This window comes from Babylonia areolata, chromosome 4, assembly GCF_041734735.1.
Source record: "Babylonia areolata isolate BAREFJ2019XMU chromosome 4, ASM4173473v1, whole genome shotgun sequence".
In the NCBI taxonomy this organism is placed as follows: domain Eukaryota; kingdom Metazoa; phylum Mollusca; class Gastropoda; order Neogastropoda; family Buccinidae; genus Babylonia; species Babylonia areolata.
Genome location: NC_134879.1, coordinates 48,223,658 through 48,235,866, shown reverse-complemented (window position 1 = coordinate 48,235,866; position 12,209 = coordinate 48,223,658). Strand labels below are relative to the sequence as shown.

Below are 12,209 nucleotides of genomic sequence, written 5' to 3'. Positions count from 1 at the left end.
ATAATTTACATATTTCTGATTTGAAAAGCTTTGAAAATATAAGTGGCGAGACGTGTTTGAACAGTTTTGTTTTTGTTAGCAAGTAATAGCGATAGTTTGGAGTTGGAAGGACGATTGAAATACTTCTTTGCAACTCCCTAAGTTCATAGTATTTTGGACAGCACAAAATGAAGTGAACTCCTGTTTCTCTGTGATATCTGCAAAATGGACAATCAAACTTTCTTTCACAGTATTGTCTGTGAAGCGTAACGTAGAGAGAGAGAGAGAGAGAGAGAGAGAGAGAGAGAGAGAGCACTGAATATTGAACACTGATCATTGAACACTGAATGATTTTAATGACATAGGCCAACAGCCCCTATCAAAACAAATGCAAACAAAACACATTTCTGATAAAATTCTACAACAAAACATAAGTGTTACTCGTTAGATATGGATGATGAAGACCAATATTAGCATTCAACTCGTATCCAGTCCTGTCTCTTTCTTTGGTTTCCCGCCCCCTACCCTCAACATACACATCTTCACGTTCACATTTCTTTTCACATAACCATTATACACATATACAAACGTGCTGTCACTTTATGAGGAGTTAAACTGGACGCCAAGCACATCCACAGAGGACACATGACTTAAAGTGCAATAACTATTTGATATGAATGAAATTGCTAACATTTTGTGGATAGCCAAAGCTCAGAAGAAAGAGATGTCAAAATTGTATCAGCCAGACCATATGTTTTCTTCTATTGAACGCATAGTGAGTAAATTTAGCCAAAGACCTGATAGTTGTTGATTTACTTGCTTTGAATATATGCGTGAAGGGTTTATCAATAGAATTTATAAATCTTTTTTTCAAGTCTGCGTATACAGGACATACAAACAGAAAATGGTGCTCATTTTCGATGTGATCTGAGCAGACAACACAGTTCCTGCTGGTCGTATAGTCGTTATACCTATGTAAATCGGTATTAATTGGTAGAACACCGAGACGTAACTGGTTCAGTGCTACCCTGAAACAGTAGATATCAATATCAGATGTATTTTTCACACTCGAATACCGTTTTGAATGAGCGATACACGTCATAACGGTCTCTGTCTCTAATTGCTGCAAACCAGTCCTGTGTAAAAAATATCTACCAACCATTGCCTGAACAAAGTCAAAAACATGCTTTCCTTCCCTACTCCCTGAAATAGCCAACCATAATAAAACCCATTGCTACAAAGAAGCTGTCTAATATGTGTTGCCCAACATTTTTTTCCCTGCTCATCCATGTTAAGAAGCATTCTATATGCTTGGTTTGGTAATCTATTTTCTTTGAGTCGCAGTAACCGAAACCAGTACTTCATGCATATAACAAAACTGATAACATGTAATGGGTGTCTGCAGAGAGAGAGAGAGAGAGAGAGAGAGAGAGAGAATGGGAAAAAAGAGATACAGAGAGAGGCACACAGGCAGAGAGGGACGTTTCATAAATGATTACCAAGGAGGTCATGTGTTCACCATGCCCCTTTTCAGTCACGTATTGGTCACCTGCAATAAACGATACATCTTCCAGAGGATTTACTGGCCACGGGGCCGGATGCTGGGAGGGACCTCCAACCTCAACTTCATGACCTACATCCGAGGCAGTCGCCATGACTACGACACGTGGGCAGAACAAGGCAGCGAGGGATGGAGTTACAAAGAGGTGCTGCCCTACTTCATCAAGTCTGAGGATAACTACAACGACGACTACGTCAAATCAGGTCAAGCTCCTCTTGATAAAAGAGAGAAGAATAAGCGGATTCTTATTGAATGATCGTGATTCTGTGTGTTCTTATTGAGTGACTGTGATTCTGTGTGTTTTTATTGAATGACCGTGATTCTCATACATTGTTCATGCGACACACACCAGAAACGAATTCTTCTTATTGAGTATTATGTATTCAAAGACTAAAGTGGGTTAAATCAGGACCAGTGATACAGAACGAAGACAACGGACAATAAAAAGATAGAAGACAAGGACAAAAGGCAATGGAAAAAAGAACAAAATGAACAAAAGGCAAAGTATTAAAAACAATGGACAATACAAATGGTGAAGAACAATGTGAAATGGCATTGGACAAGGAACAAGACCAAAGACAAGTTGTAAGAAAGAAACGACGGGCGCAATAGCCGAATGGTTAAAGCGTGGGACTTTCAATCTGAGGGTCCCGGGTTTGAATCTCGGTGACGACGCCTGGTGGGTAAAGGGTGGAGATTTTTCCGATCTCCCAGGTCAACATATGTGCAGACCTGCTAGTGTCTGAACCCCCTTCGTGTGTGTACGCAAGCAAAAGATCAAATACGCACGTTAAAGATCCTGTAATCCATGTCAGCGTTCGGTGGGTTATGGAAACAAGTACATACCCAGCATGCACACCCCCGAAAGCGGAGTATGGCTGCCTACATGGCGGGGTAAAAACGGTCATACACGTAAAAGCCCACTCGTGTATATACGAGTGAACGTGGGAGTTGCAGCCCACGAACAAAGAAGAAGAAGTAAGAAAGAAACAAAGCATATGGATAGTGCCACATAAGAATAAGAAAAAAAATCGCATAACAAAGGATAAAATATAGCCGAAGTCTTCAGGAAAGATGCAAGAAAGATCCGTCAGATCAGTGTGAGAGAGGGGAGGCAAGACAACAAGGGAGAGAAAAGATGTTGAATGGGGACTGGGGATGAAGGGACAAGGTTGAAAACCCAGCACAAACACACGGCCGCTTCAGGAAAAGAAGCAACACTGGAGCCTAAGAGCCACACACATTTGCATGTTCATTCATTCATCCATTCATTCATTTATTCATTCGTTCATTCACTCATTCATCCATTCATTAATTCATTCATTCATTTATCCATTTATTCATTCGTTCATTCACCCATTCATTCGTTCGTTCGTTCGTTCATTTATTTATTCATTCGTTCATTCATCCATTCATTCATTTATTCATGCGTTCATTCATTCTCTTTCCCATGGCAGGCTACCACGGCAGAGGAGGGCCCTTAAAGGTCGCTAACCACAAAACGACGGGATTGCCGGACTTGTTTATGCAGGCTGGAATGGAGATGGGGCTTAAGGAAGTAGACCCAAATGGAGAGACCATGGAAGGTTGGCTAATCTGTTTTGTCACTTCTCTTTATTCTCCAAACATGCAGTTTCCTTGAAAATGCAAGGCACATGCATTAATGCTACAGCAGAGCAACGCTTGGAACATTTCAATAGACACACAAGTGGATAAAATGTAAGAAAACCAACAAAACAAACCAGTCCAAACATGCACCCCACAAACATGAATTTATTCATGATCTACGTACATGCACACACAGACATGTAAAGAAAGAAAGAAAGAAAAAATGCCACACAAACTGACAAATGAGGAAAGGCTTTGCAAATCCCTCGAGATTAGACGTGTGTGTATGTGTCTATGTGCGTTCATGTGTGTGTGTGTGTGTGTATGATTTCGTGCGTGTATATTCGTGCATTTGTGTGTGTGTGTGTGTGTGTGTGTTCTTCTCTTTAGGGGTGGTAAAAACCCAGGCCACAGCAGCAGACGGACTTCGGTACAGTACGTCACGTGCTTTCCTCTATCCCGTCCTGCACCGCGAAAATCTGCACGTGGTGACTGAGGCACATGTCACCAAGGTATGTGCCACAAGAAGGAGCTTGTTGCCCCTTTTATCAGATTAGTACTTTTACACTTCCTTCTGCTTTTGGAAGAGAACAGTGCATATTTGCTTTTCTACGAGTTTGATCATGAATGTCCTGGTATGAAGTTGAGTATACCTATTCTGTTTGTGTTTGTTTGACGTTCTGGAGCCAGTTGCATTGCTCGGACGAAAGAGCCTAGTATGGTCGTAACCTGCTACTATGTGTAGTATGGAACTGACCAATGGGGTAGTTCGGTCAACGCAGGCATTTAGTCACGTGTAACTGTCAAAAAAGTTAGAACCAAGCAATGCAGCTGGCACCTGGATCAGAACACTGAGCTCTCTCCAAAGCACGTTGCTCTGGGCAGGTTGTGTTTGAAGGCAAGCGTGCAGTGGGAGTGAACTTCGTGCGTCATGGACGAAAGGAGATGGTGCGTGCGCGGAGGGAGGTGATTGTATCGGCAGGTGCTGTGGGGTCACCACACATTCTGCAGCTGTCAGGAGTGGGACCCAAGAAACTGCTGGATAAATTCGAGGTGTGTATGGTCTTCTGTCCTGTTTACGTGTCAGTTTTTGGTTTTGTTTTATTGCGCAAACTTGCACCTTTCCATGTGTTCATGTGAGTTTGTGGGTGATTGTGTGTGTGTGTGTGTGTGTGTGTGTGTGTGTGTGTGTGTAGGATGTGAAGGACAGAGAGAGACAGGGGCAGGGGGAGCAAGAGGTAAAAAGTGAAAGTGAACTTTGTGTAGCGAATTATGTGATTGAGACTGATGCACGGAGCTGAAGAGAAGATGACAGACGCACATGGAAAATATATCCAGATCCCAGTGGTGACAGATTTACCTGTGGGGGAGAACCTGCATGATCACCTGTTCTTCGACTACCAGGTGGGGGTGAGGGAACCTATCTCTGCCACACCTGAACAGCTGACCTCCTCCTGGACCTGGCTGCAGTACACACTTTTCAAGACAGGTATGAAGAGAAGTTTCGAAGATAAACAAGTCATCAGGTTATTCCTGGATAAAACTAATCATCCCGAAAAGCTGTTTCCCTTTGTTTAAATTTCTCATCATTCCATATCACATCATGGTCATTTTCCTTTCGTTAATGTTGGGAACACTTTGATTATTAGGTGGAGTGGGTGGAATAAAAATTGTATGATGATGTAAGCAGGACATTATCAGTTTGTCCAGGACGCCAGAGATGGTTGCTTGGAAACAACGTGGTTTCAATAATCTTGTGCAGGCCACTGGTCATCCCCATTTTCAGTAGAGAACCAAATCTTCATGAGCATCGATGAGGAGAGCAGGAAACGGGACTGGCCCAACCTGCAGATTCTGACCCAGGGAAGACTGTGGAAGACTGAAGCCATGCGAAATGCAGGGTACACGGAGGAGGTAGAAACTCTCAACAATGTGTGTGTGCTGGTGCGTGCGTGTGTGCTTGTGTGTGTGTGTCTGTGTGTGTGTGTGCGGGTGTGTGTGTATGCGTGTGCGTGTGTGTGTTCAAGATCTGAATAGTGGAGGTCACGTAATTTTATTTGTTGCAACAATAGTTTGACAAAATGGAATGATTAAACGACAAAACGACAGATGCCTGACAACCTTCTGACATTAACCAAGCAGTCAACCAGGCAGTCAGCCTACAAACATAAGCAATGAGCTTGGTGAAGTTCAGTCACAGCCACAGTGGGGCTGTGCCACAGAATCCAGACGGACAGAGAAAGCCATCTGCAGCAATCAGATTTATCAGTTCGAGTGAACAAAGCTCGACTGACTTATTTTTCATATAAATCTTTGTCAGCAATTTTTCATACCTTTTCTTTTCCCAGACAATCAAGCAAGCTAAACGCAGAGACACGTTCAAGTCCGGCTTTCCTTGTCTGCCTTCTTTGCTGAGGCCCAAGAGCAGAGGAACCCTGCGTCTGCGCAGCGCGGATCCTTTTGAATATCCAGCCATCGACCCTCACTATCTGGAGAATCCAGAGGACCTGGCCCATCTTGTTCGAGGTATACATTCATTGTCCACGTGCACATACAAAGACACAAAGAAGCACGGACACACCCATGCACACACACACAGACACATGCATGCATGCATGCATGCATCCCACATTCAGCAGTATTTTCTCCCCCTTCACTACACTTTGAGTGGTGGTCTGGATGCTGGTCATTTGGAAGAGACGTTAAACAGAGTCCCCGTGTGCATCATGCATTTATTGCACGTAAAAGAACCCACGGCAAGAAAAGGGATGTCTCTGTATATAAACCCACTTTTATAGAAAAACAAATACACTTGTTTGCAGGCAGAAATAAATAACACAAAAATTGGTGGCACTCCAATGTAGCGACATGCTTTCCCTTGGAAGAGCAGCTGAATCTTACACAGAAAAATATGTTCCAACAAAAATGAAAACAATACAATGAAATGCAATACAATATTACAATATACAATACAGTACAATACGCACGTATACACGCACACATGCACACGCACACACACACACACACACACATACTCACGCACACACACATACGCATGCACAATGCACACACGCACGCACGCACACACACACACACACACACACACAGGTGTGCGTGCGCACATTCAAACAACTTGTCTGCCTTTACAAACGTTTTATATCAGGCACTCTGCCCAACAGGTGCCATGTAACTGACTTTCTCAAAAGGCTGGTAACAAATCATAGCAATTGCATGAATCCATGAATACCAGAAGCCAGAAAAAAGAAAACCCGAACGTGCAGGTATCCGCGTGTGTCAGAAGCTGGTAGCGACCCCCACCATGCAGTCAGTGGGGGCCGAGGCCACAGACCCGCCCTCCCAGTTCTGTGCACAGCACACGTTTGATTCGGATGACTACTGGGCCTGTATGGTCAGGCGTAACGTGATGACGATCTACCACCCGTGTGGCACGTGCAAGATGGGAGCTGTCACGGACAATACTACTGTTGTGGACCCTCAGCTCAGGTAGTGACAGGATAACTGTTGTGACAAGTATGTTTTGCGGGGATGAGTAACAAACAATACCCCACTACAACTAACGTGTTTTTTTGGGGGGGGGGTTTGGTTTTGTTTTTTGACTCACTTGTGTAAAGAAAGTGAGTCTGTGTTTTAACCCGGTGTTCGGTTGTCTGTGTATGTGTGTGTGTGTGTCCGTGGTAAACTTTAACATTGACATTTTCTCTGCAAATACTTTGTCAGTTGACACCAAATTAGGCATAAAAATAGGAAAATTTCAGTTCTTTCCAGTCATCTTGTTTAAAACAATATTGCACCTCTGGGATGGGCACACAAAAAAATAAAAAGAAGCCTAATTATATGCAAACAGCATTTACTGTTATATTTATATTTTTTGTATTCTCTAAACTTGGCACTTTGACCTCTTATTCTGACACAACAACAAGAGGAGTCATTATTATCATTTTTTGTTCAAACAGGAACTTCTTTTGCTAAGCATGGAATTTTTATTTATTTTGCAAACGTTTTGGTGCAGATAGTAAAAAAGGGAAATTACTCTGTAATTAATGCTAGGGGACGTAATTTATCACAAAGTGAGTCTTGAAGGCCTTGCCTCTCTTGTTTGTTGTTGTTTTGTTTATCCGGAAACTCAGTTGTTGAAACTCTTCTAGTTTTCATCAACTCATTCTGTTCTTCTAAATGGAAGGGATAGATTACGTGATAATTGATGTTACTTGTGCTATCTGTGAGCACTCAAATTATTTATATAAGCCCTGTACTTTTTTGAATTTTTTTTTCCTGCTTGTTAAAGACAGAAAAGTCTTCCATCTGTAACATGTGCATGCTGTGTGTAGCAGTTTGAAAGATTTAGATGTGTGGTGTGTACGCTGTGTATTGCAGGGTGAAACGTTTACATGTGTGATATGTACTCTGTGTGTTGCAGGGTGAAAGGTTTACATGTGTGATATGTACGCCGTGCGTTGCAGGGTGAAAGGTTTAGATGTGTGATATGTATGCTGTGTGTTGCAGGGTGAAAGGTTTACATGTGATATGTACGCTGTGTGTTGCAGGGTGAAAAGTTTAGATGTGTGATATGTACGCTGTGTGTTGCAGGGTGAAAAGTTTAGATGTGTGATATGTACGCTGTGTGTTGCAGGGTGAAAGGTTTGCATGTGATATGTACGCTGTGCGTTGCAGGGTGAAAAAGGTTTACATGTGTGATATGTACGCTGTGTGCTGCAGGGTGAAAAAGGTTTACATGTGTGATATGTACGCTGTGTGTTGCAGGGTGAAAGGTTTACATGTGTGATATGTACGCCGTGCGTTGCAGGGTGAAAGGTTTACATGTGTGATCTGTACGCTGTGTGTTGCAGGTTGAAAGCTTTACATGTGTGATATGTACGCTGTGTGTTGCAGGATGAAAGGTTTACATTGTGATATGTACACTGTGTGTTGCAGGATGAAAGGTTTACATGTGTGATATGTACGCTGTGTGATGCAGGGTGAAAGGTTTACATGTGTGATATGTACGCTGTGTGTTGCAGGGTGAAAGGCCTACAAGGACTACGGGTGGTGGATGCCTCCATCATGCCAGCTATCCCATCAGGCAACACTAACGCCCCCGTCATCATGGTGGCCGAGAAAGCCGCTGACATGATCCAAGCTGATAATAAATGAAATAAAATGAAATCATAGTACAAAAAAAAGTACAAATGAGATTTGTTCATGATATATTAAGTGCAATTGTGTAGTCAGATAAGAAATCCAATTGGTCATATACTGCAGGTTTGGATTTTGAAACCTGTTCATTTGAGCGCGCTGGTTCGAGTCACGGCTCACCCGCCGATATTTTCTCCCCCTCCACTCGACCTTGAGTGGTGTTCTGGGCGTTAGTCATTCGGATGAAACGATACACAGAAAACTGCATGCAGGAAAAAATACAAAAAAAAAAATGGATGGCGCTTTCAGTGTAGTGACGCGCTCTCCCTGGGGAGAGCAGCCCGAATTTCATACAGAGAAATCTGTTGTGATTAAAAAAGAGAAATACAAATACAAATTTAGTTCTAAAATCAGCACCGAAATTATTTGAAAAGGAAAGGAAAAAACAATAACAGGAAATCCTTTTCTCCAAAGTATTGGTAAAAAGAACACGGTCTCTGGTGTGGATAAAAAAAAAACCCTGAATAAAACACATTTGCAATATCTCATCACAATATCAGCAAAGACTTAAATGTATAAACCGTATACAGATGGATGAAAAGCATATTGCTTGCATTAACTGTTGTTAATAGCCCAATGAAAATGGATAGGGTACTAGCTGTTGACAGCAAATAGCATAGGCAGCGACTGAAAAAAAAATCTTTAAAAAAACAACGCCAGTCCCATGTTTAAAACTGTACATTGGTATCATTTGTTTGATGTTAACCTTTTCATAGAACATAGTAAATATAATATCAGTACTCACCATTTTGAATTGTATTTGTCTATCGGTGTGTTTGCCATAGCAGCTGTTTAAAGATCTCTTGAAATAAACTAATTAAACAATGTTTTCAGCCGAAATGACCTATTCTCTTGGCACACAAACACACACACACACACACACACACACACACACACAGAGAGAGAGAGAGAGAGAGAGAGAGAGAGAGAGAGTCCATTGTAAGTCTCCAGTAGCAATCAGCACAGTATGCCATCCACTGAAATACTAAACACTGGCACCACAGTTCCACACTCCTGTGAATTAAATCCCCTGCATGCACAGCAGAAAAAAAAAAAAAAAACAAAAAAATCCACTTATGGAAATAAACATCTGCCTTACAGTCAAATCAGGTCACCACTGATAAATTTCCCCACCGCCTCCGAAGCGAAAATATCAGTATCCACTCTTACTTAACCCTGCGTTCCATTTCTCCTGCTTCAAATTTTAAAACATGTTGTTTTTAAAACGAAGGGGTGGTGGTAGAATCGATAAGACGTTCGACGGGTGCAATAGCCGAGTGATTTAAGCGTTGGACTTTCAATCTGAGGGTCCCGGGTTCGAATCACGGTAACGGCGCGTGGTGGGTATAGGGTGGAGATTTTTCCGATCTCCCAGGTCAACATATGTGCAGACCTGCTAGTGCCTGAACCCCCTTCGTGTGTATACGCACGGAGAAGATTAAATACGCACGTTTAAGATCCTGTAACCTATGTCAGTGTTCGGTGTGTTATAGAGACACGAAAATACCCAGCGTGCATGAACCACGACAGAGTCATCGGCAAGTTGAATGTTGGTCGTGTAACGGAAAGAAGAAGAAGACGTTTGACTTGAGATCCAGTGTTCACAGGTAACCAGGGTCGGATGGAGTTGTGTCCTTGGTGTTCAGTTTCAAGTTAGCAAAACTTTTAATGACAAATGCAGCAGGTGACAAATCCCAAGAACAAATTCTTTACGAAAGCTTCCAGACAAGAAACATGCCATAAAATCCAATTTCTGAAAAGATGGATGGAAAAGGGAAAGGAAGGGGGGGGAGGGAGGCCGGTAGTTCAAAGTTTTAATTACATTGGTTATGAAACGCCTCATGAAGGAAAAGGTCACTTAACTTTTAGTAATGAGTCCTCCATCCTTTTTTTTAAAAAAAACAACAAACAAAAAACAAAACCAAAAAACTCACACATCTGAGCTGACCTACCCTTCTTTAAATCGTTGCATTGGTTCGTATTTTCCGACATAATTTTCATGAAAACAACAACAACAACAAAAAAAAAAAGGTCAACGATCTTGGAACTGCGTAAGAGTTGTTTCAATTTGACCACACGGAAGTTTTCAGTGGGCAATATTGCAAAGGTGTTTTAATATATACGGACATAAACCCAGGCACGTGAATATACTGTCCCCTCGATTGGCTAGAAATCGACACCAGATGGAAAAATGCATAAACAGAACAGTGTGAGGTGGCTTACCAATCCTTGAAGATTTAATCAACTGGAAAACAAAAAGAAAAGGCGGTAGAGCCGAATTTACACCTTGAAAGTCCGTTGTGATGCAATGTTACGTCACGTCCAGTGTGCTGTGTCAGCCAAGAGACAGTTAACGTCACGGATTCTGTCACATCGTGGCCAAAGGGGGCCGTATGAAGTGAGCTTCTGTCTTACTTTACTCGATGACATAACGCATTAGTTGTGACGCAACACGGGCAAGGGTCCGGCTGAGTAATGTGACCTCTGATTTGGAGACATTGCTGAGATTCAGATTGCTTGTCAGAGAGATCTGAATATTATGGGGTTCACAAAATGTTAAGGACCATTAATTTGAGAACTTACACAGTTTTCTTCTTGTGAGCAAGGAGAAATGTTTAATGATGCTGAAGTTTCGGCAAACAGGTGTGAATGCAGCCAGTGTAATGTGTAACAATCATAACCAGCGGTGCTTTCTTGTGGGTGCACATCCATTTTCATACACTGAAAATCACACTTTCGTGTGTAAACCACTTCATAACTTTCTTTTGGGGGGAATGGGGAGTGGGGTGGGTTTTGTTTTTTTAATTATTTTATTTTATTTTCATTTTTTTTGGGGGGGGGGAGGGGGGTGCGGGGGGGGGATGGAGGAGGGAGGGGGGTTGTTGTTGGGGTTTTTTGTTTGTTTGGGGTTTTTTGTTTGTTTTGTTTTGTTTGCTGATGCATCGCTTTTTTTTTCAACGCACTTTTTAAACTGTATAAAGGTACAGTGTGCCTGAAACAGTGTATTCAAGAGGGCAGTGGAGCTGAGTCACTTTCGGTAGTGTTCAGCAGTGCTAGTGTAGATGCCACATACACAAGACACCACATGCTAAGCCTCGTTCTGTCTGTCAATCGAGGATCGTGGAGGCGGTTTTCGCTTCCCGGGAGAGACTCTCGCACAGTATAGCTCCGTAACTTAGCGATCACTGTCGTCAGAATGGGGCTTAGTCAGTGGTGTCCTGTGTAGGGGCAATCAGAACAGGCACTAGTGAAGACCACTCAAGTGACTCTGCAGCAGCGTTGGGTCCATTTGGGATCTCCAAAATAAAGCAACCATGATAAAGCAACCACAAAATGATCATATCTCAGTACTTGAAGACCAAGACTCATTTCATGACCTCTTCAGGTCTGTGTGAGTATGATCGTGTGTGTGTGTGTGTGTGTGTGTGTGTGTGTGTGTGTGTGTGTGTCTGTGTGTGTGTGTAAAGCAAAAGAGAAACAGCGGGTAAAACCTGAATGAAAAAAAAGAGAAATAATGTCAAGAGTAGAAGGCCATTCATCATGGCCACGCCCAGTTCAAGGGACGGCGTGGTAGTAAGTCAAAGTCAAGTCAGGTCAAGTCAAGTCAAGTCAGTCACTTCACAAAAGGTCCATAAATCTGAAACTACACACACACACACACACACACACACACACACACACACACACACACACGTGCACCCCGTCTGTCTTGACACATATATCTCCTCTGTGTATGAACACCGCAACCCATCCATCACTGGAATGTGTGAGACTTACCGTTTCCGTTCACCTCTACAGCTGTGTATTAATAACACAGACGCCCCCCCCCCCCACCCCCAGCCGTACT

At 42.6% G+C, this 12,209-nt stretch overlaps 1 protein-coding gene across 1 annotated transcript in view; it reads left to right on the top strand.

Annotated features, from left to right (window-relative positions):
- Positions 1-9,189, top strand: part of LOC143281473 (uncharacterized) — a 48,481-nt gene extending 39,292 nt beyond the window's left edge. The window contains exons 22-30 of the mRNA XM_076586684.1: positions 1,554-1,743; positions 2,998-3,126; positions 3,539-3,660; positions 4,034-4,201; positions 4,487-4,637; positions 4,911-5,062; positions 5,497-5,674; positions 6,430-6,652; positions 8,188-9,189. Coding sequence (XP_076442799.1) covers positions 1,554-1,743; positions 2,998-3,126; positions 3,539-3,660; positions 4,034-4,201; positions 4,487-4,637; positions 4,911-5,062; positions 5,497-5,674; positions 6,430-6,652; positions 8,188-8,320 — 1,446 coding nt within the window. The 3' untranslated portion in view covers positions 8,321-9,189. The remainder of the gene's footprint in view (positions 1-1,553; positions 1,744-2,997; positions 3,127-3,538; positions 3,661-4,033; positions 4,202-4,486; positions 4,638-4,910; positions 5,063-5,496; positions 5,675-6,429; positions 6,653-8,187) is intronic.
- The last annotated feature ends 3,020 nt before the right edge of the window (positions 9,190-12,209 follow it).